This window comes from Thermothelomyces thermophilus, chromosome 1, assembly GCF_000226095.1.
Source record: "Thermothelomyces thermophilus ATCC 42464 chromosome 1, complete sequence".
NCBI classification, from domain to species: domain Eukaryota; kingdom Fungi; phylum Ascomycota; class Sordariomycetes; order Sordariales; family Chaetomiaceae; genus Thermothelomyces; species Thermothelomyces thermophilus.
Window position 1 is genome coordinate 6,058,590 of NC_016472.1, and position 20,013 is coordinate 6,078,602.

At 56.2% G+C, this 20,013-nt stretch overlaps 8 protein-coding genes and 1 non-coding gene across 9 annotated transcripts; 4 read left to right on the forward strand and 5 right to left on the reverse strand.

Moving 5' to 3' along the window:
* Positions 1-1,354: 1,354 nt before the first annotated feature.
* Positions 1,355-2,938, reverse strand: MYCTH_2297256 (uncharacterized protein). The gene has a single exon (XM_003659762.1). It carries the CDS (start codon positions 2,869-2,871, stop codon positions 1,531-1,533), a length of 1,341 nt encoding a protein of 446 aa, XP_003659810.1. The 5' UTR covers positions 2,872-2,938; the 3' UTR covers positions 1,355-1,530.
* A 566-nt stretch (positions 2,939-3,504) lies between these two features.
* MYCTH_2142074 (uncharacterized protein) lies at positions 3,505-5,052 on the reverse strand (the record flags this gene model as incomplete). The annotated part of the gene is made up of 1 exon (XM_003659763.1): positions 3,505-5,052. The coding sequence occupies one exon, from the start codon at positions 5,050-5,052 to the stop codon at positions 3,922-3,924; it is 1,131 nt and encodes a 376-aa protein (XP_003659811.1). The 3' UTR covers positions 3,505-3,921.
* An 895-nt stretch (positions 5,053-5,947) lies between these two features.
* On the forward strand, positions 5,948-7,628 carry MYCTH_110670 (sterol 24-C-methyltransferase). The gene is made up of 4 exons (XM_003659764.1): positions 5,948-6,270; positions 6,328-6,362; positions 6,423-6,744; positions 6,804-7,628. The coding sequence occupies exons 1-4, from the start codon at positions 6,055-6,057 to the stop codon at positions 7,377-7,379; spliced, it is 1,149 nt and encodes a 382-aa protein (XP_003659812.1). The 5' UTR covers positions 5,948-6,054; the 3' UTR covers positions 7,380-7,628.
* Positions 7,629-8,119: 491 nt separating this feature from the next.
* MYCTH_2297263 (uncharacterized protein) lies at positions 8,120-9,770 on the forward strand. The gene is made up of 2 exons (XM_003659765.1): positions 8,120-8,648; positions 8,724-9,770. The coding sequence occupies exons 1-2, from the start codon at positions 8,271-8,273 to the stop codon at positions 9,480-9,482; spliced, it is 1,137 nt and encodes a 378-aa protein (XP_003659813.1). The 5' UTR covers positions 8,120-8,270; the 3' UTR covers positions 9,483-9,770.
* An 801-nt stretch (positions 9,771-10,571) lies between these two features.
* Positions 10,572-11,441, reverse strand: MYCTH_2297265 (uncharacterized protein). Its single transcript, XM_003659766.1, has one exon. It carries the CDS (start codon positions 11,203-11,205, stop codon positions 10,753-10,755), a length of 453 nt encoding a protein of 150 aa, XP_003659814.1. The 5' UTR covers positions 11,206-11,441; the 3' UTR covers positions 10,572-10,752.
* A 1,934-nt stretch (positions 11,442-13,375) lies between these two features.
* On the forward strand, positions 13,376-13,459 carry MYCTH_t10. The gene has a single exon. It is a non-coding gene; the product is annotated as a tRNA-Thr (tRNA).
* Positions 13,460-13,703: 244 nt separating this feature from the next.
* MYCTH_2297267 (uncharacterized protein) lies at positions 13,704-14,927 on the reverse strand. The gene has a single exon (XM_003659767.1). It carries the CDS (start codon positions 14,683-14,685, stop codon positions 13,819-13,821), a length of 867 nt encoding a protein of 288 aa, XP_003659815.1. The 5' UTR covers positions 14,686-14,927; the 3' UTR covers positions 13,704-13,818.
* MYCTH_2297268 (uncharacterized protein) lies at positions 14,928-16,712 on the reverse strand. The gene has a single exon (XM_003659768.1). It carries the CDS (start codon positions 16,616-16,618, stop codon positions 15,275-15,277), a length of 1,344 nt encoding a protein of 447 aa, XP_003659816.1. The 5' UTR covers positions 16,619-16,712; the 3' UTR covers positions 14,928-15,274.
* A 1,805-nt stretch (positions 16,713-18,517) lies between these two features.
* On the forward strand, positions 18,518-19,496 carry MYCTH_2107294 (uncharacterized protein; the record flags this gene model as incomplete). The annotated part of the gene is made up of 4 exons (XM_003659769.1): positions 18,518-18,655; positions 18,773-18,957; positions 19,129-19,333; positions 19,368-19,496. The coding sequence occupies 4 exons, from the start codon at positions 18,518-18,520 to the stop codon at positions 19,494-19,496; spliced, it is 657 nt and encodes a 218-aa protein (XP_003659817.1).
* Between the last annotated feature and the right edge of the window lie 517 nt (positions 19,497-20,013).

Below are 20,013 nucleotides of genomic sequence, written 5' to 3' on the forward strand. Positions count from 1 at the left end.
TTCAACAAACCCTTCGCTGATGGTGCCGCTGCCGCTCTTATTATCATTATCCTTGTCGTCGTTTTTGCCGATTGTCCGTGCTATTGCGCTGGGACCAGAAGCTCTCCGCCGGCGCTCCTTCTCCTCTCCTTAGGCTTCCTGCGCAACTTAACCATGCTGAGCGACTGCTCCACGCCGTCCAGATCGGTGAGCTTGTAGTCCGGCAGGATCTCGTGGTCGTTGAATCCCTGAACCAGGAACTCGTCCGAGCGAAGCAGCGGCCAGCGGAACACACACAGCCATATCTTCTCCTCGTCGGCAATCCTGCAGCCCCAGCTGATCAGCTCTGCCTCGATGCGCCATTCTTCCAAGCTCTTATCCCACTCCATGTCATGGAGTGCCCATAATTGGGGCTGCTTGCTTCTCATCCGGCTTCCCTTCTTGGTTGGGTCGGGCATCAACCTGTGTTGAAGGACGCGAGGGCGATACCTGGGATTCTCGTTGGGCTTCGTGCAGTCTGATGGGTAAGGATCGGTGACGTTAGCTGATTATAATTACCTGTCGGTGATGTGTAAACACTGTACTGTACATAGCCGAGGGTATTGGCACCTGTGGGCGTCGTGATGCCTTTCACTGCTCACCTGGCAGATGCTTGTCCCAGAGATCCAGCACCCGGGGCAGCATCCCCATTCGGACCGTCAAGCCTCCCTCGTCGTCCTCGATGTACTCGACCCAGCCCCAGACCGAGTATCCGACGACCGTGCCGCGCGGGATGCAGGGATTGTCGCCGATGTATACCGCGATGACGCAGGTGAAGAAGTCGTTTTCCGTGTACATCTTTGCTCTGCGCAGAAGGGCGAGGAGGTGTCCGGTTGGGCGGCAGGCCTTTTGGAACCCGTGGAGCGAACCGTCATCGAGCGCGGCCGAATCGTCGCTCATCTTCTCCAGCGTCTCGACATCTTCCTCTGTTGCCAGTCGAAAGTGAAGTTCGAGATGGCCGGGCGACTCCATGCTGAAATCGGCTGCATACTGCCAGTCGAACTCGGCAGCGGATCCTGTCACGGCATCGATGCCCGACATTGCGGTACGGCCGTCAGCCATCGTGGCTCGTAAACGAAGGCGTGGTCTCTAAGTTTTCCTCCAAAGTACGAGCTTTAATAAATAATGGCCTAGTGGTTTCTTAAGGGATGCAGAATCAATACTCGGGGCTCTTGAGATGAGTTTCGGATGTTGCTCGTGAACGAATGGGCGATCTGGGCTGCTGGAGGGACCGGGTGGTCTCCTCAATTCCGCAACAGGCTCTTTCCCTTCGCCATTTGGGTTTGAGATAGGGACGCATTGACAACCCCGCTGCTTCCAGAGCTTCAGAGAGGAGAAGGACTCGGCTCGCGCTCTTCGCAGCGGGACCGGCTCGAAGACTTTCATCATTCAACAAAGCACACAAACAAGCACCGTCCATGAGAATCACTGGCTGAAACGCCCTCGATTAGCACCGGCCAGTCATGATCTTCGCGAACCGCTGATCTACAGCAACTAAGAAGATCCCCCTCCTCAAGAAGCAAGCGTCTTGACCTCTCCCTCCTTGAGTCTCCCCGCGCCAACAAGGCGCTCCACCTCGGCTTTCCACACGCCCTTGATCTCGTCAGCCACCTTCAGGCCGTTGAGCTTCTGAGCGAGAGCAGCGATCTCGTCGGCGTCGATCTTGCCCTGGATGAGCTCAACGTCGCCCAGCACGGCGTCGATGGTCGCCGCGGACGGGTCACCCTCAACAAAGTAGTTGGCGTCCTTGACCGAGCCACGCAGCACGCGCTTGTTCTTCTTGACCGCGTTCTTGGCCGCCTCCTTGGCCTTCTTGGCCGCCTCACGCTCGGCCTTGGCCTTCTCCTCAGCCTCCTTAGCAGCCTTCTCCTCGGCTTCCTTCTTGAGGCGGGCCTCCTCGGCCGCCTTCTTCTCGGCCGCCTCCCGCTCGAGGCGCTTCTTATTCTTGGCCGCGTTGGCCTCCTGGCGGAAGCGCTTGATGCGCTCGTCGCCGGCAGAGCACTCGTCGAGCAGCTTGCGCAAGCGCGCGTTGTCCTCGGCCTTCTTCTTCTTGCGCGCGTTGGCGTTCTTGCGCTCCATGTGCCGCTTCTGGTCGCGGTTCTCGTTGTCGTCCGGTACGTCCTCGTCCAGGTATTCAAACGTGCGCCAGCTGTCAAAGTTGTACCAGAAGTTGTAAAAGTTCTCAACCTCCTCCTTGGTCGAGTTCTCGTCGCCGAACGACGGCACCGGGTGCACCTTGCTGAAGCGGGCCTCGGACTTGAAGACGTTGCCCCACAGCTTGTAGTAGTTACCCTTGGCCAGCTGCTTCTTGGTCGGCGGCGGCACGTTGGCTTCCTCGTCCACCGAGTCATACTGGCGGCGCTTCACGGGGTCGAGCAGGATCTCGGTGGCCTTCTGGATGCACTTGAAGAAGTTGTCATCGTCGGCGCGGCCGGCAGCAGCCTTCTTGTCGGGGTGGTGCTTCAGCACCTTCTTGCGGTGGGCGCGCTTGATCTGCTCCTCGGTGGCTCTCCAGCGGTACTTGGACAGACCCAGCACCTTGTAGTGGTCCTGCGTCTTCCAGTCCTTGGCGTCACGCTGCAGCATCAATGGATCCTCGGGTTCGCTGATCTCGCTCTCTTCGTTTTCCTCGACCTTCTTGGCGCGTTCCTGAGCCTGTATCCGGTCATCTTCGGAAAAGGTGCGCTTGTGGCGGGCACGGCGCGCATGGGCGAGGAAGTAGGGCCCGACTGGCTCCAACGTGCGCTCGGTCGCGCCCTCCCTGGTGATCTTTCCGATCGCCTTGAAGTTGTTCTCGGCCTCCCATCCCTCGGGAAGGGCAGGCAGGGGAAGTGGAATAACTGTAGCCTCCATCGTGCTGTGATTGTGAGCGGAACTTTAACTCACTATTCCCAGGTTTGGTGTGGAGGGGCAGTTTCAGCGGCAGTCTCGAATATTTTTTTTGACCTTGGCCAGGCCCCACCAAACGTACACATTAGCTTGAGCATCCGCAGCGGTTTACCCAATCATGTCAAGGCCGCTTCGCCGGCCCACATACATTCGCCTTTGCGGCAACTCCCAAGTAAAACAAAGGTTCCGGAACATCTGTAGTGAGAAACTTGCGGCTTCTTCTCAACGACGACAACGTTAAGAAACACTGAACGTCGTGAGAAATCACGGCATATCAAACGCGAGATGGCGGCAATTCAAGCATACAGGCACCTTCTGCGTGCAGCGAGGATTGCTTTTGATGGTACCAAAGACTTTCAGAATCAATTATCCTAACCTCACCATCCACTAACACATCTATTTGTATCAGGCGACGTGAGGATGCTCGACGCGGCGAAACAAACCATTCGCCAAGGCTTCCGCGACAAGGCTTTGCTCCCGGCATCAGACCCGTCGATAGCACCCGCGATCCAACATGCGGAAGAGGTTGCTAGCTTCCTGAAGGCCAACCTTGTCCAAGGGAAGCGGGAGGGAGACACATACAGTGAGTCATTGCGTACCATCATCACGACATCAAGAATTGCATTCTAACTTGGTTTTGCTGTAGAGCTCCGCATCCACGAGTATACCGAACGGGGAGACAACGACAGCATTAAGAAAGGAAACAAGAACCCTCCTGCCGGTGGCGTCAAATGCTGCTCAGAGAGCTAGTGGAGGAAGAGCCGTGGATCAACTCACGAAACTTGGCGCAGGACGGGCGACAAGGTAGACAAACTCATGGGTCAGGATTCCTGCCGTGTATTGTATAGCCGTCTATGATACCCCTCAATGTACTGTAACAACAGAGACATGATGCCCAACAGAAAGCAATGCAGCAGAGATATCGTTCACCTTTCCCAACCGCAGCCCAAACCCGTAACACCAACGCCATATAAACCTCAAAAAATAGGACTGTGGCCTCCGCAGTACCAAGCGCTAGTTACCCGACAAGCTGGCATATTGTACATCAGCTGCCCCAGGGGGGGCGGCCACGGCAAGGTTGGAGAGATCGTCTCCCCGTGTGGCCGCGGAGCCGCCTTCTTGTGCAGCACCGCCCTCGATAGACTTTTGCGGGCCTCTCCGGTTCGCTTGCGGGAAAGCCGACCGGCCGTCGCGCAGCATCTCCGCCCTCTGCTCCTTGTCCATCGTCCCGATCGGCCTGGGCACGCTCCACCGGATCCGCAGCGGGCATCCCGCGATGACGGCGCGCCCCTTGCACTCGGCCGCCGCCTTCTCCGCTCCTTCGCGCGTCTCATAGTTGACAAACGCGCAATGCGTCATGTGCGACACCACGAGCGACTTGATCTTGCCGAACACCTTGAAAAAGTCGCGGATCTTGTACTCGGGCAGGTCGTCTTCGATGCCCGTGACAAACAACGACATGATGTTGGGGTCCTTGGGCGGCATCCAGTCTTTCGGCCCCGGCGGCGGGGCAGCCGCACCGAACGGTCCCCTCCGCGGACCGGCCTTGGCCCCGACCGCCGCCGCCGCTTTCGAGTCTCTCGTCCGTATCGGCCCAGCGCCGCCGACTCCCGCGCCAACCGCCGGGTTCCCACCGGGATTTCCGTCCTGATCCACCTCTCTCCCCTTCCTAAAGTACGGCTTGCTCTGCGCCAGCCGCCTCAACAGCTCCCGCGCCTTCTCGTCCGTCTTCTCGTACTCCTCCACCCCGGCCCGCCCCTCCTCGATCGCCTTCTCGTTGTTCTGCGCGAAATACTCGCGGTTGATCTCGCTCTGCGGGCCGGGAGCGATCAGCTCGAGCGCCTTGTCGCGAATGACGATGGGCAGGCCGAACTGCAGGTCCATGATGCAGCACTGGCAGGCGTTCTTGAGGCGCGCGCAAGTCAGGCAAATATTGGTGCGCCGCTTGCGGCCGTGGGCGCGCCCGTCCCCGGACCAGCTAAAGACGGTGAAGGGCCGGGTGCAGAGCTTGCACTCTGCGCCGTAGTCTTCCTTGAGCATCTTGACGTACGGATTCTCGGGGAGGCAGTTCTCGCAGACCGAGGGGAAATCGGTGGATTCCCAACCGGAGCGGTTCAAGTCTTGTTTAATCTGAGGAGGAGGCATTGTGGGGTATGATTTTTCGGTCGGCTTCTGGTGGGCAAGATGTTCTTGATGAGGGTGCGGCGTCGCGAAGATGGGGACTTGTCGCTTGCTCGCGTGGGGTGACGGCCCGGGATGGAGTTTGGATGAGGCGAGTTTGGGCAAGCAGAGAAGGTTACTGTGGCGCTGTGGCTTTTCACTGATAAGCCTTATCGGACGCCACTCTGTTGACACCGCCTCTACACGGAACGTGTAAGCACATAACAGGCTACGCCGAGTACGGATTAATTACCCCTGGATCAGCTAGACTCGATCAGTTAGACTTGTTTATGTTTCCTGGTAGCTACCAGTTCCGTATCCTTTTTTAGAATTTCCTGTTATTTTTCACTCTTGTCCTTCAACTCGCACAGATACCTTGTCTGGTCTCGGATGTGGCTGATATGTGGCCAGTGCACTCTTATTCGTATTCGCGTTCTTTTCCGCGTTACCGCTTTCCTTTTCGAGTCGCAGTTCCCAAGAGCTCTCAGCGGTGGGTAAGCACATGCGAAAACGAAATGAATGACAGCCAGTGCACCGTCCCGCATAAAACAAATGCGAGCTCTTGTTCGCATGAGTTCACCGAGCAGATGGTCCGCACGCCCGGCAGAAGTGTACGCAATAACGTACAGAGAGCACACAAAATATACTCTGGTAGCAAGGGCCATTGGCCCGACTTTTGGTTCCTTGGCCCTTTTCCATGTGAAGTTGTGGGGCTTTCCCCTGATATTGAAGCCGCCGTTCCAATTGAGCGAGGAGATTTGCTGGATTGGCGTTCGGCTATCGGGATCCCTGTTTGTTTCCCAGCGCCATCGAGAACCGCCTCGTCCGTACATTTAATAGGGGGTCAAGAAACTTTTTCCTCTTTGTGAACGTCACCCAACGCAACACCAACCCCTCCGCTCTCTTGCTGTCGCATTCTTGCCGATCTTGGTACTTTCTTTTTCTACACTCGAGTATCATCTTCGCGTCGGCAACTACCACTTCATCATGGCTCCCACAAAAACGAAAGTGATCCTCGAGAAGGAGGACCACGAGCGCGATGCCGCTTTCATGAAGGCCCTCCACGGCAAGTCGACTGAGGCCGCTGGCGGTTTTGCTGCTATGCTGGCCAAGGACAAGGAGGCCAAGAAGATTGCGGTCGAGGAGTACTTCAAGCACTTCGACAACAAGAGTGCAGAGACCGAGACAGAGGCCGACAGAGAGGTGAGCTCATTGCAACCCCAATTGCAAAAGAGGATGCTAAGAAAAGAAAAAAAATAGGCGCGGACCAGGGAATATGCGACCCTCACGCGGCAGTACGTTCCCTGACTCGTACTTGTCCTGCCGATGGAATACTGAGTCTGATTTGCGCGCAGCTACTACAATCTTGCGACCGATCTGTACGAGTACGGTTGGGGCCAAAGCTTTCACTTCTGTCGGTATTCGATTGGCGAGCCTTTCTACCAAGCTATCGCGCGTCATGAACACTATCTTGCCATGAAGATCGGCATCCAGGCCGGTATGAAGGTTCTCGACGTCGGTTGCGGTGTCGGCGGGCCGGCAAGGGAGATTGCCAAGTTCACCGACGCGCACATCACCGGTCTCAACAACAACGACTACCAAATCGAGCGCGCCACACGGTATGCGGCCAAGGAGGGTCTCTCAAACCAGCTGAAGTTTGTCAAGGGTGATTTTATGGTATGACAGCACCCCGAAGACGCTTGTGACCGGGCGCGGGCGGCGCTAACCCTGAACAGCAAATGTCGTTCCCCGATGAGTCGTTCGATGCCGTCTACGCCATTGAGGCTACGGTCCACGCTCCCAAGCTGGAGGGTGTCTACAGCGAGATCTACCGAGTGCTCAAGCCCGGCGGTGTCTTCGGCGTTTACGAGTGGTTGATGACGGACAACTACGACAACAACAACCTGGAGCACCGCGACATCCGTCTCGCCATCGAGGAGGGCAACGGCATCTCCAACATGGTGACCATTTCCGAGGGTCTTGAGGCCTTCAAGGCTGCCGGATTCGAGCTGCTCCACCACGAGGACCTCGCCAAGCGACCCGACCCTATCCCCTGGTACTGGGGCATTGCGGGCGAGACCAAGTACATGCAATCGTACTGGGATCTGTTCACCGTGCTCCGCATGACGCACGCCGGCCGCCGGGTGGTGCATGTCTTCACCGGTTTCCTCGAGACCATCGGCCTCGCGCCCAAGGGCACCAAGAAGACAGCCGATTCTCTTGCCAAGGGTGCCGACGGTCTCGTCGCAGGCGCCAAGAAGGACCTCTTCACCCCTATGTACCTGATGGTTGGCCGCAAGCCTGCCAACTAAGCGGTCTGTACCGGACTGCTCTGCATTTGCTATGACGGGATGAGAAAAAGGACTGCATCGTAATGCGGATGGGGCAATTGCAGTGGGATGGCTCTGGAAAGGCATACTCGGTAATTAATATAATGCTTCGGGGGTTTGGGACATCGCCGATTGGGATTGGGCGACCGCGGCCTCGCTGCCTTCAGTACGTACACTACACCGTAATCAATCTTCTCACGGTCAGGCTGACCTGCCGTGGTAGGAACGGTCATCCTTCCTCTTTTGATTCTCATGTTCGCGATGGAATATGCGCGTCGCGGATGCTGATGTTGTTGTACGAGCCGCCCGAGGCAAAATCAGCTTCTTCGACGGACGTCCGCGTGGCTCTTCTCAACCTGCAAACAAGGGCGAGAATTTTGCTGCACAAAGTACTTGTAGCATAGAATGGTTACCTGGCAAGCTCAACTGCCCCAATGTCGCGGTCTTGACATCTGGCGTTGAGTACCCACTGCTTCAGGTGTGGTGGGGGCGCTCAAACTGTCAAACTCGGACAACGCTCCCGACGGGTTATCTGCGGGTCTGGAAGAGCGTGCAGGGTCCAGCAGACTAATCCGCTCTTGCACTAGCGGGGATTGATCCGTTGGGGTTCAACGTCAAAACTGTCCGAATGCTGTCCCAAGCTTCTTGATTGATGCAAGAAAAATTCCCTCTAAGCAATTGTCAGCCCTCCTGCATTCTGCATCACCACTTGTTCCGTTCTTACCGGGCCTTGGTCGCTTTCAATTGGGATTACGAGAAGGCAGCGTATTTCAATTAAGCATATAATTTTTTTTCCGTCGGAACGGTCGCCCATCCAGACTCCGGTTCTGTCTCCTTGCTTCTCCTTTCCCTCAACCAACAAAATCTCGAGCCATGTCGCGCTATCTCCGACCAGCGGCCAGGCTCGCCGCGACCGCGCGCGCCTCCGCCATCCGCCCTGCCGCTCCCACCTTCTTCCTTTCCAGAGCCGCCGCTGTGCCCAGTTTACAAAAACGGACATATGCCGAAGCCTCCGGCGTCAAGGAGTACACAGTTCGCGAGGCCCTGAACGAGGCCCTCGCCGAGGAGCTCGAGAGCAACCCCAAGGTGTTTATCTTGGGCGAGGAGGTTGCCCAGTACAATGGCGCATACAAGGTCACCAAGGGTCTACTAGATCGCTTCGGTGAGAAGCGTGTCATCGACACACCCATCACCGAGGCCGGCTTCTGTGGTTTGGCGGTCGGTGCCGCGCTTAGCGGGCTGCAGCCTGTGGTAAGTAGAGCGCGCGGCAACCCGGGCCAGAGTGCAGTGAGGGACGCAGCAGGCGCTGACGCTGACGCATTTTAGTGCGAGTTCATGACCTTCAACTTCGCCATGCAGGCCATCGACCACGTTGTCAACTCCGCCGCCAAGACCCTCTACATGTCCGGCGGTATCCAGCCCTGCAACATCACCTTCCGCGGCCCCAACGGCTTTGCTGCCGGTGTCGCCGCCCAGCACTCGCAAGACTACTCGGCCTGGTACGGCAGCATTCCCGGCCTCAAGGTTGTCTCACCCTGGTCGGCCGAGGACGCCAAGGGTCTGCTTAAGGCCGCCATTCGCGACCCCAACCCGGTTGTCGTGCTCGAGAACGAGCTTCTGTACGGCCAGGCGTTCCCCATGTCGGAGGCCGCGCAGAAGGACGACTTCGTGCTTCCCTTTGGCAAGGCCAAGATTGAACGCGTCGGCAAGGACCTGACCATCGTGTCGCTCTCGCGCTGCGTTGGCCAGTCGCTTGTGGCCGCTGAGAACCTCAAGAAGAAGTACGGTGTCGAGGTTGAGGTCATCAACCTGCGCAGCATCAAGCCCCTCGACGTCGAGAGCATCGTCAAGTCAGTCAAGAAGACGCACCGCCTGATGTCCGTCGAGTCCGGCTTCCCCGCCTTCGGCGTCGGCGCCGAGATCCTCGCTCTCACCATGGAGTACGCCTTTGACTACCTTGACGCCCCCGCCCAGCGTGTCACGGGTGCCGACGTCCCGACCCCGTACGCCCAGAAGCTCGAGGAGATGAGCTTCCCCACCGAAGCGCTCATTGAGGAATACGCCGCCAAGTTGCTCCGTCTCTGAGCGGGGGCGTGTCTTCGAACTGGCGAGAGACGGGAATGATTTCAGCCAATGATGGAACTGGCATAGCAAGCGAAGAGGCCGAAAGGTGCAGGGGAAGTCAACCTTATGACCCCACCACATCTTTTTCTCTTTTACGCCTGCCACAATTGTCTTTAGCGGGATATGGAAGGAGGTTGGTAATGGTCTAATAGACATGTTGTTGGGATTTCCATGTACTTCTACGCGTTTCGTTCGGAGGCTTGCCTTTAACATTCGAACAGCGATAACAAGTAACGGCGGCTGACATCTGGGAACATTGAGCTGTGACAGTGGTGCTATGTAGCGAAGATGTTGATTCCGAGTCTCTCAGATCCACTAGCAGAAGTTTCTAGGTCTCCCCCGGAACACTCCTCGCGGAACCGGCTCCCCAGCCGGAGCAGACGCCGTCCTAAGTCGTCCAGCCACTGTTACCATGGTGACATGGTGCTATTCTTTCCGGAAATGCCATTGCCCTTGTTCACGCCCTGAGGCAGAACTTGACAAATACAATGCTCTTTTTTTTCTCTCTTCGCTTCTCTGGCGAATCCCAGCAACAAAATGGCAGAGCAAGAGAGAAAACAGAAGAAGAGGGGAGAGGACTCATTGCTGAAGCTTCCCTTCCAACGAGCACGGTCCCATTCCGGCCGTGCTCCGAGTGCTCCCGTCCGACCCAAGGTCCTGGTTGAAGAAGGTCATGGGCGCCCGGCCGAGCGGGCAGGACCCGTCGTCCACGCCGCCGCGGTCGTCCTGCTCCCGGCTGACGATGATCTTGGTGCACGGCGTGAAGTCGGAGCCGGGCGTGTACAGCCAGCCGGCGCAGCCGCCGCCGGGATGCGCCTGGCAGGCGGCGCAGCATCCTGCGGCCGAGGCGGCCTGTGCGAAGGCGCTCGTGTAGGCGTTGACCGTCGTGCCGACCCAGTTGACGGGGGTCAGGAAGGTGGAGTTGTCGGCGCAGTCGATCTTGTTGCTCAGGGGATGCTGGGAAGGATCCGTCCGGGATGGGTTAGTCCAGGAGACTGTTGGTTTCTCACTCTCCAATTTTTTTTTTTTTTTGGGGGGGGGGGGCGGGGGCAGGAAAGAGAAAGGGCTTACGGTGGAATCTGGATCGGCAGAGGCCGTCGGGGTTGCAGGAGTCGTGCTTGTCATCGATGTACCATCCCCGACCAGGGGGGATGCGTCAGAGGAACTGGGTCTGGTTAGCGGATGTTCTCATCCGGCGTCAAGGAGTTAGATTTGGGGTCGTTGGCGTCTTTCAGTACCTTCCACTAGAGAGCTTGTTCATGGCGCCGAGTATTGCCAGCACAACGCCGGTGATGCCGACGGTACAGATGACGATGGTGGCCCACCTCCTCGGCGAGACGGCCTTGTACCACGGCTCCTCCCTTGGGTCGACCCACACATCCTCGCGCATGACGGGGTCCTCCTTGCTGCTGATTGTGCCTTGATGATGGAGGGAAGAGCGTGTCTCATTCTCCGTTGACGCGTCGTTGGCGTTGTCGACACTGTTGACTGCGACTGGCGATGTTGGTGCGGTGCCAACAGCTGTGCTCGACGCTGGAGACAGGATAACCTCCGGGAAGGGATTTTGCAGGGTTTCGGCGTACTGGTGATCCTGACCTAATGTCTCCGGTTTATTCTCGGGAGGAAGAACGGCGGGAGGCTCTGCCATCGGCCGGCCCCTCGGGTCGGTGGGAGACGATGACATGCTGGGCCAGACTACGCGGAGTAGCTGCGCCTGCTGGGAGAGTGTTAGCTGCGAACCAAGATATTGCTGTTGCAGTTGCAATGTATTGAAACGATTGTTGTGACCGGTTGATCGAGCAGCATCCGATTCCTCGCCAACACAAAGGGCCGGTATCGCCCACAACTTGAGAACACAAGAGTCGCCGAGATATGGTATGGTAACACTTACTTGGCAAAACCCAGATTGTAACGGTCGACGATGACACGTACAAAGATTTTTCTATGCCTCTGGGCTTAAGAACCAGTAGAATACGGCAGTGTGCAACTACCCGTCTTCCAGAGTGCTTTGGAAACTGGAACCTGGATACTTAACAGCGCAAGACGGGCAGTCGCAGATGGGATGAATGGAATGCGGGCCTCAAACGCGTACCTATGAAGGACGGTGCCCTCATCGCTGCCCACTACGCTCTGCACTCCGTTAACAAGCCTTGGAGTTGGTATGGCATTCCATTCCCTTTTTTCCTTTCGGTCAATGGCACGATTCAAGTGCAGGGCTGCCGAAGACCATTGTCCACCCGTAACACAACCGCAAGAACATACGAGGGCTGATGACCCTTCCCTACTACCTGAGCCATTCACTAGCACAGGGCGTACGATATGGACGAGGATCGCACATATGAACTACCGAGCCTGTTGTGTTGAGTGGTGTTGGATCGTGTTATGGTACCAGTTGGGAGTTAGCATTGTGCGAACAGAGGGTCCAAGCAAATATTCTAATAAGCTTTGGTGGTGACTTCCTTCTCTGACTCCATATATTCTACCTAGAGTCATTGACCATGCACCACGTGCTGCTGTCTTGGGCAGGAAGCTCCTGAAACTAGAGCCTCGCCGATATTGTACTTCGTATGGTTTCTTTAAGACGTCCTTGAGTCCGTGGGCTTGTTATTGTCAGCGCCGCCTTGGTTTCGATCTGCTCGGTCAAGACAAGCAACAAGGCCATGATAATTTCCTCCGGCCCATAAACACGCCATGGCCCATCCACTCGGTGCTCAAGAGGTTCCACTTAGAAATTCCGCAAAAAGTTAAAGAGCTGGTGCAGTCTCCAAGTTCGATCCGAGCTCCGAGCTCCAAGTCTACAAATCTACCTAGTAGTTAGTGCTATGTGGGCAGATAGACTGCCTGATACCGGGGCGAATGGAGTGATACTGGTCGTCGCTATTTAAACCGGGGAGAGTGGTGAAGAGCTGAAGAGTGTGTGACCCCCACAAGCTGCGCCAAGCTTTTGACGGCTGCGGGTGGCTTGATGGGTTCCACTCCGAAACCTGGATTCAAGCACCGCCAAGGACCCGACAACCGTTCCAAACTAATCTCCCGAACGGCTTCAACCACCTTTCGTCATTCCCATGTGGAGCGGTCCGCTGTGACTACACACGGCTGCTGAAACGAACCTAGAAACTTTAGACGCAAAGCAGGCTAGATTGCGCCTGACAGGAAGAGATCTCCGGCATGGTGGCATGCGGGTGTCCTTGGAAGCAAGGCTCTTAACACCTGGCACCGTGCCTGCCTACTTTTGCCCATTGGACTTCCTTCCCTCGTGCATCGAATAATTAACTATCGTCTGTTCTCGATATCTGCAGGACAGTTCAAAGTACAGACTCCCCTCGAAGCACATACACTACTGTAACGGCGTTCGCAGTTCACTAAAATAGGCCCGATCGACCTCGGATCTACATCTCGTCTTGCCATACCTGGGTCGGAATCCGGAACCGCGTGCCGCAACTGATGGAGCTCGAGTCAACATCGGCAAACCCATGGGGCTCCTCTCCAAAGTCTTCTTGCTAAGAGCCCACACGAGCCCCATGCGACGTGCTGGGGAAACGGGAAGCCTCGCCATCGCAGCACTCGGCCTCGCCAAAAAACGAAGCTACACTACACGAGGTGTCACGGCATCACGGTCTGCCTGGCGTGCGAGGCAGCAAGTGCAGGACCAAGTCCCCATTCAGCTGCACCATTCAATTCTTAGTGAGTTAAGTCTAGATTATTTGCCTTTTACGTCGAAGTGCGAAGCTCCACCGTTCCCTTTTTAATGAATATGGTAGTTACGTATTCGTATACGAGACCCGGTTCTGGTTGGTTGCTTGTTGGTTGATAAACCGGTTATCAAGAATCTGTAGGCATCCAAAGCTCATACAGCCTGCTTGGCTCAGTGGTAGAGCGTGTCACTAGTAGAAGCTAGGTCAATGACAAGGTCATCAGTTCGATTCTGATAGTGGGCATCCTTTTTTCCAGCGCCGAGTTTGACTTCGATTTCGATTGATTTTTTTTTTGTTTATTTCCTTCCATATATTATACCTCCCATCACTGCCGTACTCTGTTCTCTATCTATGTCGATTGCCCGGGGGAGCACCATTCCGTGGTGAGGAAGGAAGATAGGCGACAAAATGCAGGCGACAATTATTAATATCTCTCGATATCATTTTTACAGCAACCACAATACAAAGGCGCGTCTCCGCTTGTTAGGCTCAAAGGACATTATTATTCTCCGAACATGCAAGCAGAATTCAAGAGGCAAAATCAACGTCTACATACACCTGTTTATCTCCCCTGAAAGCGCCCACAATCCTCGTAGTAAAAGTTAGATTCCCAGGTACTTCGCATAACAAACCTCGCTTGCCCGCTCCCGCAACTCCTCCTCATCCTCCTTGCTCCCCACATTGCGCTTCTCCCCCTCATCAGGAGACACCACTCCCGATCCAACCGGCGTAAGGGCGGCAGCCCGAGCCCGGCTGGCATCCGCACTGTCAGCGAAGCCCGTTGCCTGCTCCGCCGCCTTCCCTTCACCCTCCTTGCCGCCGGCCTTCTCCTCCGCCTCCTCTTCCCCCTCGGCAGGAGGGGGGATGTACCTCCTCAGCACGCGCCGCACGTACGCCGCGGGGACCCCCTCGTCCAGGGCGTCGCGGATGCCCGCGTTCATGCGGTGCACGTACTCGTCGCGCGGCGGGTACCCGCCGCGGTTGCGCCGGGTGTCGACGTAGACGAGCATGGGGGTCGCCTTCCCCGCTCCTGCTCCTGCTGCTGCTTCTGCTGCTTCTGCTGCTTCTGCTTCTGCTGCTGCTGCTGCTGCTGCTTCTGCTGCTGCTGCGACGCCCCGTGGCGGTGATGTCGACGATGACGGGCTCGCGGGCCAAAACTCCACGGGGATGGTCTGCTTCTCGTAGGCGTACGGGACGCCCTCGTTGGCGTCGACCCGGGCTTCGTCGTCGTGGGTGAGCTCGTAGACCAGACCCCAAACCTCGCCGTCGAACTCCTGGCCGGGCTCCTGGCCGCCCGGGCCGCCGTCCTTGGCGCTCGGGGCGATGTTGGCGTAGCCGCGGGCGTTGATGAACCACTCGTAGCCGCACAGGCGGCCTATGCCGACGTAAGTGGAGGAGGGGCAGCGGAGAGACATTTGCTGCTTCCACAGGTTGCTGCCGAAGGCGAAGTAGAGGGTTGGGGAGGTCATTTTTGGATGGTGTGGTGTTGCGTTATACTGGGCAGGTGATGCTGTTTGAAAGAAAAGAGGCAATTGCTAGTTTGTGGAAGTTGGGTCTTTCAACGGTGGCGGGGCAGTGCAGGTTAACTATATTATAAGTTGAGTAAGTTTCAGTGGTGTTGGTGAGTCACAATGAAAGGGATTAAAAACGGACTGTTGGTTCACGTAGGAGGGCACGACTTTGCATCTCAGGTAGAGACGAAAACCAATTCGGAAGAGGCATAGGCAGCAACATCTGGCGAGTTGCAGGATCAGGATGCATGGAATTGGCTTTGTACCCTAACCCTGCGGTTTCGGGCAACTACATCGCCTCGGATGACGATAAAAAAGGGAGGGGAATGGATCCTAGAGACAATATCCAAGAAACGGAACAAAAAAAGGCTCAGTCCCTGGTGAAGAACCCAGGCCCTTCCACCCTCCGGTCCCTAACCAACCTTCAGAACAACAATAGTTTCCAATCATCCATGACCTGTCAGGTCCTACCTCTTCACACCCTCCCCCTCTCTTCCTTCCAATATCCTGCTGCCACATTTCACACTCATCCGAACAAGGAACCTCTTTATGCCTGGCCGTCCGCCCGGCCGGCGAGCCCCTTCTTTCGGGCCGCGTTCAGCGCCTTCAGCTTGGCCGTCCCGATGCCAGCAACGCCGTCCTTCTGGTTGTCGCCGAGCCAGGGCTTCTTGGAGTCGCCCAGGATGCTGCCGGCCAGGAAGTAGATGACAAGCCCGCAGATGATGAGGACGAAGGCGATCGGGTACATCCAGTGCACGACGTAGCCAAAGACCCGCGTGCCGATGATGACGCTCCAGAAGTTGGCCGTCAGCAGGTTGACGTCGAAGACGGCGGCGCTGCCCATGCGCAGGATCAGCGGGGCGATCGAGTAGAAGAGGAAGAGGCAGAGCGTGTAGCCGACCAGCCAGCCGGCGACCTTGCCGTTCCAGGTGGCGCCGTCGAAGGAGGAGCGGTCAAAGATGGCGGCCTGGACGCCGTTGATGCAGGCGCCAAAGATGCCGAGGAACGAGAGGACCTCGTAGACGGGCCGCTTGCTGACGAACCACTCCTCGAAGACATTGCTGATGCCGTACAGGGAGGCGCCGAGCAGGGCGAACAGATCACCCTTGAGCATGTCGCTGGCCGGCCCGCCGTTGGAGCCGGTGATGTGGTCGCTGGCGAGCAGGAGGCCCATGCCGCCGCAGCAAATGAGGATGCCGGCGATCTGGAGCCAGCGGTAGCGGACGCGGAGCAGGAAGAAGGACAGGGTGACGACGCAGACGATGGACCAGAAGTTGATGAGCTGGGCCGACAGGATGTTGGTGTACTTGTAGGCCAGCACGGTGAAGTAGTTGCCCTCGACGTCGAGGAAGGACAGGATGAAGTACTTCCAGCCGTCGCGCAGCACGATCGAGGCCCACTTGCGGGGGCCGTGCTGGCGCAGCGTGATTGGCAGCCAGATCAGGGTCAGGAGGGCATAGTTGAAGAGGGTCTGGAAGGCCGGGATGTTGGTGTGGACGCCGGCCAGGAAGCTGGTAAAGGTGTTGGTCGCCGTGATGCAGAGCGACAGGATCTGGCCGAGCGCGATGATGAGCCAGAAGTCGATCGTCAGGAAGTACGAGTACCAGTGCACGTTGCGCGACTCGAGCTCTGAGAGACCCGCGGCGACCGCGGCGGCTTCGGCATCTGAGGAGGACGACGAGACGAACGTGGTGGTGCCATAGTTGTCATCCTCCGTGCCCGGCTTGGTAAAGGCGGCCTCATTGGCCGGGGAGGACGTTTCGACGACCATGATGTCGGCGTTGGCGTCGAGAGACTGATACCCCTGGGCGTGGGCGGTTTGCCCGAGGAGACCTAGCGTGGCGAGAATATGGTCGCGGAGGGTTTGAAGAAGTCCGGTCTCGCCAGGCATCAAAGCCTGGATCGGGTCACGATCGCAGGTGCACTTTCCAAGACGGGAGTATGGCTCGTGGTTCACACGAAAGCCAAGTGTGAGCCAAGTGTGAGAAACACCGCCTGTGAGTCTTTCTTACGACCCCTTTTAAGCAAGCGCAAAGACTCCAAGTCGCTTGCCGATCGGTTACTGCTGTAGGACTCGGCACATCAAGCCGTGCGCCGAGGAGGTGGCCAAATCGAGAAGCGCCAATCTCAAGGAGTACATAGGTAGATATGTACTAGAAAATTGTTGCGCAGAGCCGCAGGCTGCTTCGCGCGTGGTTGTGAATGTGGCGAATGCCGACAAAATCGAACCAGGCAGACGAGCAGGAACTGCGGATTGGCAATCCGGAGGGAAGTGAGCACGCAACGGAAGGAAAAAAAAAAACAGAAAAAATTGATTCACAGGCCAGCGACTTACTGTACACTAGGACCGTGAGAGACACAATTTGGAGTAGTCCAGCGAGAAGTGATAAGGTCGACCACAACGCGGGGTTGGAATTAGAAGCACGAAAAAAGTCTGCTCTGCAATTACTCCTTCACGTTAGCGCGCTGCGGGGCTGGAGCCAAGTCGAGAACGGGCGCCGAGGGCCCACCCGGAGCACGGGGGCGCTGCGGGGCCGGAACCGGACGGCCCCGCACGTTGCAGCTTGCACGTGGTTTTTCACCATCGCCTCAATGTCTCAAGACGATCGCTCCAGGACGGCTTCGCTTGGTAGTCTCGAGTAGTGTATTGTGCTGCCTCCCGTACTGTGCTTTACAACAAGAACCAACCTCGGCTGCAGCCCTTGCAAAGTAGGCATTGCTTGCTTATTTCCTCAGGTATGCGGTCCGCGTCCCTGGAGCCAATCCGACACTGGGCTGCACCACACTCCAAGAAACATTAGACAGGTACTTGCTAACTCGGCCCCATGCCACTGCGTGGGTGCTGTACGGATTACAGACACTACAGAGTACAACAACCAATAACCCTTTCTTGCGCCAGCCACCAGCCTCCTGGCTCCTGGGACACGAGAGACCCCCGCGTTCCCACGCACATTATGCAAGAGCAACTCAGCCACTCAGCAACCGTTCTCTTCACCACATCCCATTCTTTCCCAAATTGGGCGCTTCGTCTTGCGACACCCTTGAAAGAACTGTCTCCTGAAGCCGCTCACCCAAGCGTCCTTACGGATTAAGTTGCAGTTGCTCTGAAGCACAAGCGAGACGCCTCTTCCCCCATGCTCCCACTGCCAGACAAAGTCTCCCATTCCTGACATCATGATTACTCTGCTTGCATAGTGCACCCATTGAGCGATGTCTGACTCCAGTTTTGTGCGTCAGCCTTGGGAGCAAGCGGGTCGGCCCGCAGCTCGGGATCTGTGAAGCGTTATGGTCGAGAGACGCGGACTACACGAATTCCACTTGAACCAGACATACTTGAGTAGTATGCAGCTTCCCAAGATTTATGGCCGTAATCGCGCCCTTAGTATTGAACAATAGAGGAGGTGGCTACGGCTCACATGGCCTTAGTGAGTTGGGCGATTGGTGGGGCGACTTGGGCACAGGAGGTATCGTGAAAGGACGAGACCGAGACCAACAACACATGGCTGTGCCGCGCCTTGCGGTTGAAAAAATAATTAAATTTATGAAATAAAAAGAAGTAAAAGAAGAAGGAGAAGAAGCATAAAACGAAGAACAGATCAGATATCCTATACTCAAGTAGTTAGTGCATGTTTTTTGACACGGTGCTGGGGAGCCGGCTCGACGTTATGTGGATGTCATGTCGGTTCCGGACAGTTGCGGCTTGGCTCAAGAACTATGGTTCGTTGTCACTATCCGAGCTGGCCCCTGGCTCGTTGTTGGGAGGTTCCGGTCCCGGGGGGTTGGATGGGATATGGCCAAAGTCAGCCCCCCTCCCTACCCCCTTGCCCTCGGAGAGTTGTGTTCTTATTTGTTGAAAGATGCCATCGGTGTCAGCACTGACAAGCTCAAGCCACTTGGAGTGTATGTCATTGTTACAAAGAAACGGGTAGTAAGCAAGAAATCTTACCTCCAGACACAACTACCCAAGAGATACAACTACCCAAGAGATACATGGTACCCACGTCCGCTCACTAGAAGACTGCTGCATGTTTGCTGAAAACATCAGACGAAACCCTGGTCTAACCCCGGAGGAAAAGGCGGCAAGGGAACGGAACGGTTCGGGCGGCCCCACTGCGAGGTCTTCCGGGTTCTGATGGAAGGCCCGACCCTCAGCTTGCCCGACCAGTTCCTGGCCCGTTCCAACGAGGAAAAAGGTCGACGACACCGCCGGTGTCTGATAACTCGGTACATGTGTGTGCTAGGCATTCTTGATATCCGAATAGGCCTGTCGCTGTACTTTACCCTCACTTCAATTCGAAGGGTCGATCACTGTGGGGTGGGTGCTTTGCCAGACTTGGGGAAGGCAAAACGAAGTCGAATCCTGGATCGATACGGAATGCTGCTCTTTGCCGTATTAATAAGGCCTGGTCGGAGCTTGTCCTTACTCGGTGGCACGATCGTGTTGATGCAGCAGAAGATGAAACAGCAGAAACACCAAACCAAGGCTGAATGGTCATCCCCGGCAAAGATAACCCGATTTATGCACAACACCCACGCCCACGTGTTCCTGGCCCAGGAAGCTTTGGACAAGCCAACAAAAACAGTAACCGGTTTGGCAGCAGTTTCCGTAAGATATCGTTGGTCTATGACGATGATTGCAGGTCCAGGAGGCTGATATGGAGGCCCTAATAACGGGTCGATCTTGCCTGAGCTCCCACTTCAACTTGCAATATGCACGCGAACGGTCCAAGTATCCCGAACTTTTGCTGCCCATCTCTCCACACCGTTAAAGAGTACTTCGTTATGCTTGTGTAAGGTCACAGCGACTTCTGTGGAAGAACAAAGCTCGCATTCCTACATATATAAACCGAACGTTTTAAAATAACGTTTCATTTGAATCTTGCAACTAGATATTAGCGACGACGGTATTCCGTACACCCCGTAGTGGAGTGCCAAATTGAACCAGACACCCTTGACGTTCATGTATGTACCGTACGGATTACATACAGAGTAGTGCGCGTAATGTAGTGTAAGCGTAACGTACACTACCCTTGCAACAATCCCCTGGCTTTCCGCTACATACACTCCTTAGTGTACACTACCCTGGACAGCTGCGGAACCATCGTTGTCGAACAGTGGGGGTCTATTGTGACAGCTTCAACGCTGTATGTACCTATGTATGTACAGATTACATTAGAATGGTGTAGACGGATACTGCGCCTTGAAGCCTAAGCACGGGATGGAAAGCAGAGGAAAACCACCAGGTGGCGGATGATGTAATGAAACGTCCAAAACGCTCCCGTCATC

Excerpts from the sequence above, each read along its gene's own strand:
- MYCTH_2297267 (XM_003659767.1), bottom strand. The coding sequence starts at position 14,685 with ATGACCTCCCCAACCCTCTACTTCGCCTTCGGCAGCAACCTGTGGAAG.
- MYCTH_110670 (XM_003659764.1), top strand. The coding sequence starts at position 6,055 with ATGGCTCCCACAAAAACGAAAGTGATCCTCGAGAAGGAGGACCACGAG. Across the intron at positions 6,271-6,327 it reads AGACAGAGGCCGACAGAGAG|GCGCGGACCAGGGAATATGC; the intron begins GTGAGCTCATTG and ends GAAAAAAAATAG. Across the intron at positions 6,745-6,803 it reads TTGTCAAGGGTGATTTTATG|CAAATGTCGTTCCCCGATGA; the intron begins GTATGACAGCAC and ends AACCCTGAACAG.
- MYCTH_2297265 (XM_003659766.1), bottom strand. The coding sequence starts at position 11,205 with ATGTCATCGTCTCCCACCGACCCGAGGGGCCGGCCGATGGCAGAGCCT.
- MYCTH_2297263 (XM_003659765.1), top strand. The coding sequence starts at position 8,271 with ATGTCGCGCTATCTCCGACCAGCGGCCAGGCTCGCCGCGACCGCGCGC. Across the intron at positions 8,649-8,723 it reads TTAGCGGGCTGCAGCCTGTG|TGCGAGTTCATGACCTTCAA; the intron begins GTAAGTAGAGCG and ends GACGCATTTTAG.
- MYCTH_2297268 (XM_003659768.1), bottom strand. The coding sequence starts at position 16,618 with ATGCCTGGCGAGACCGGACTTCTTCAAACCCTCCGCGACCATATTCTC.
- MYCTH_2297256 (XM_003659762.1), bottom strand. The coding sequence starts at position 2,871 with ATGGAGGCTACAGTTATTCCACTTCCCCTGCCTGCCCTTCCCGAGGGA.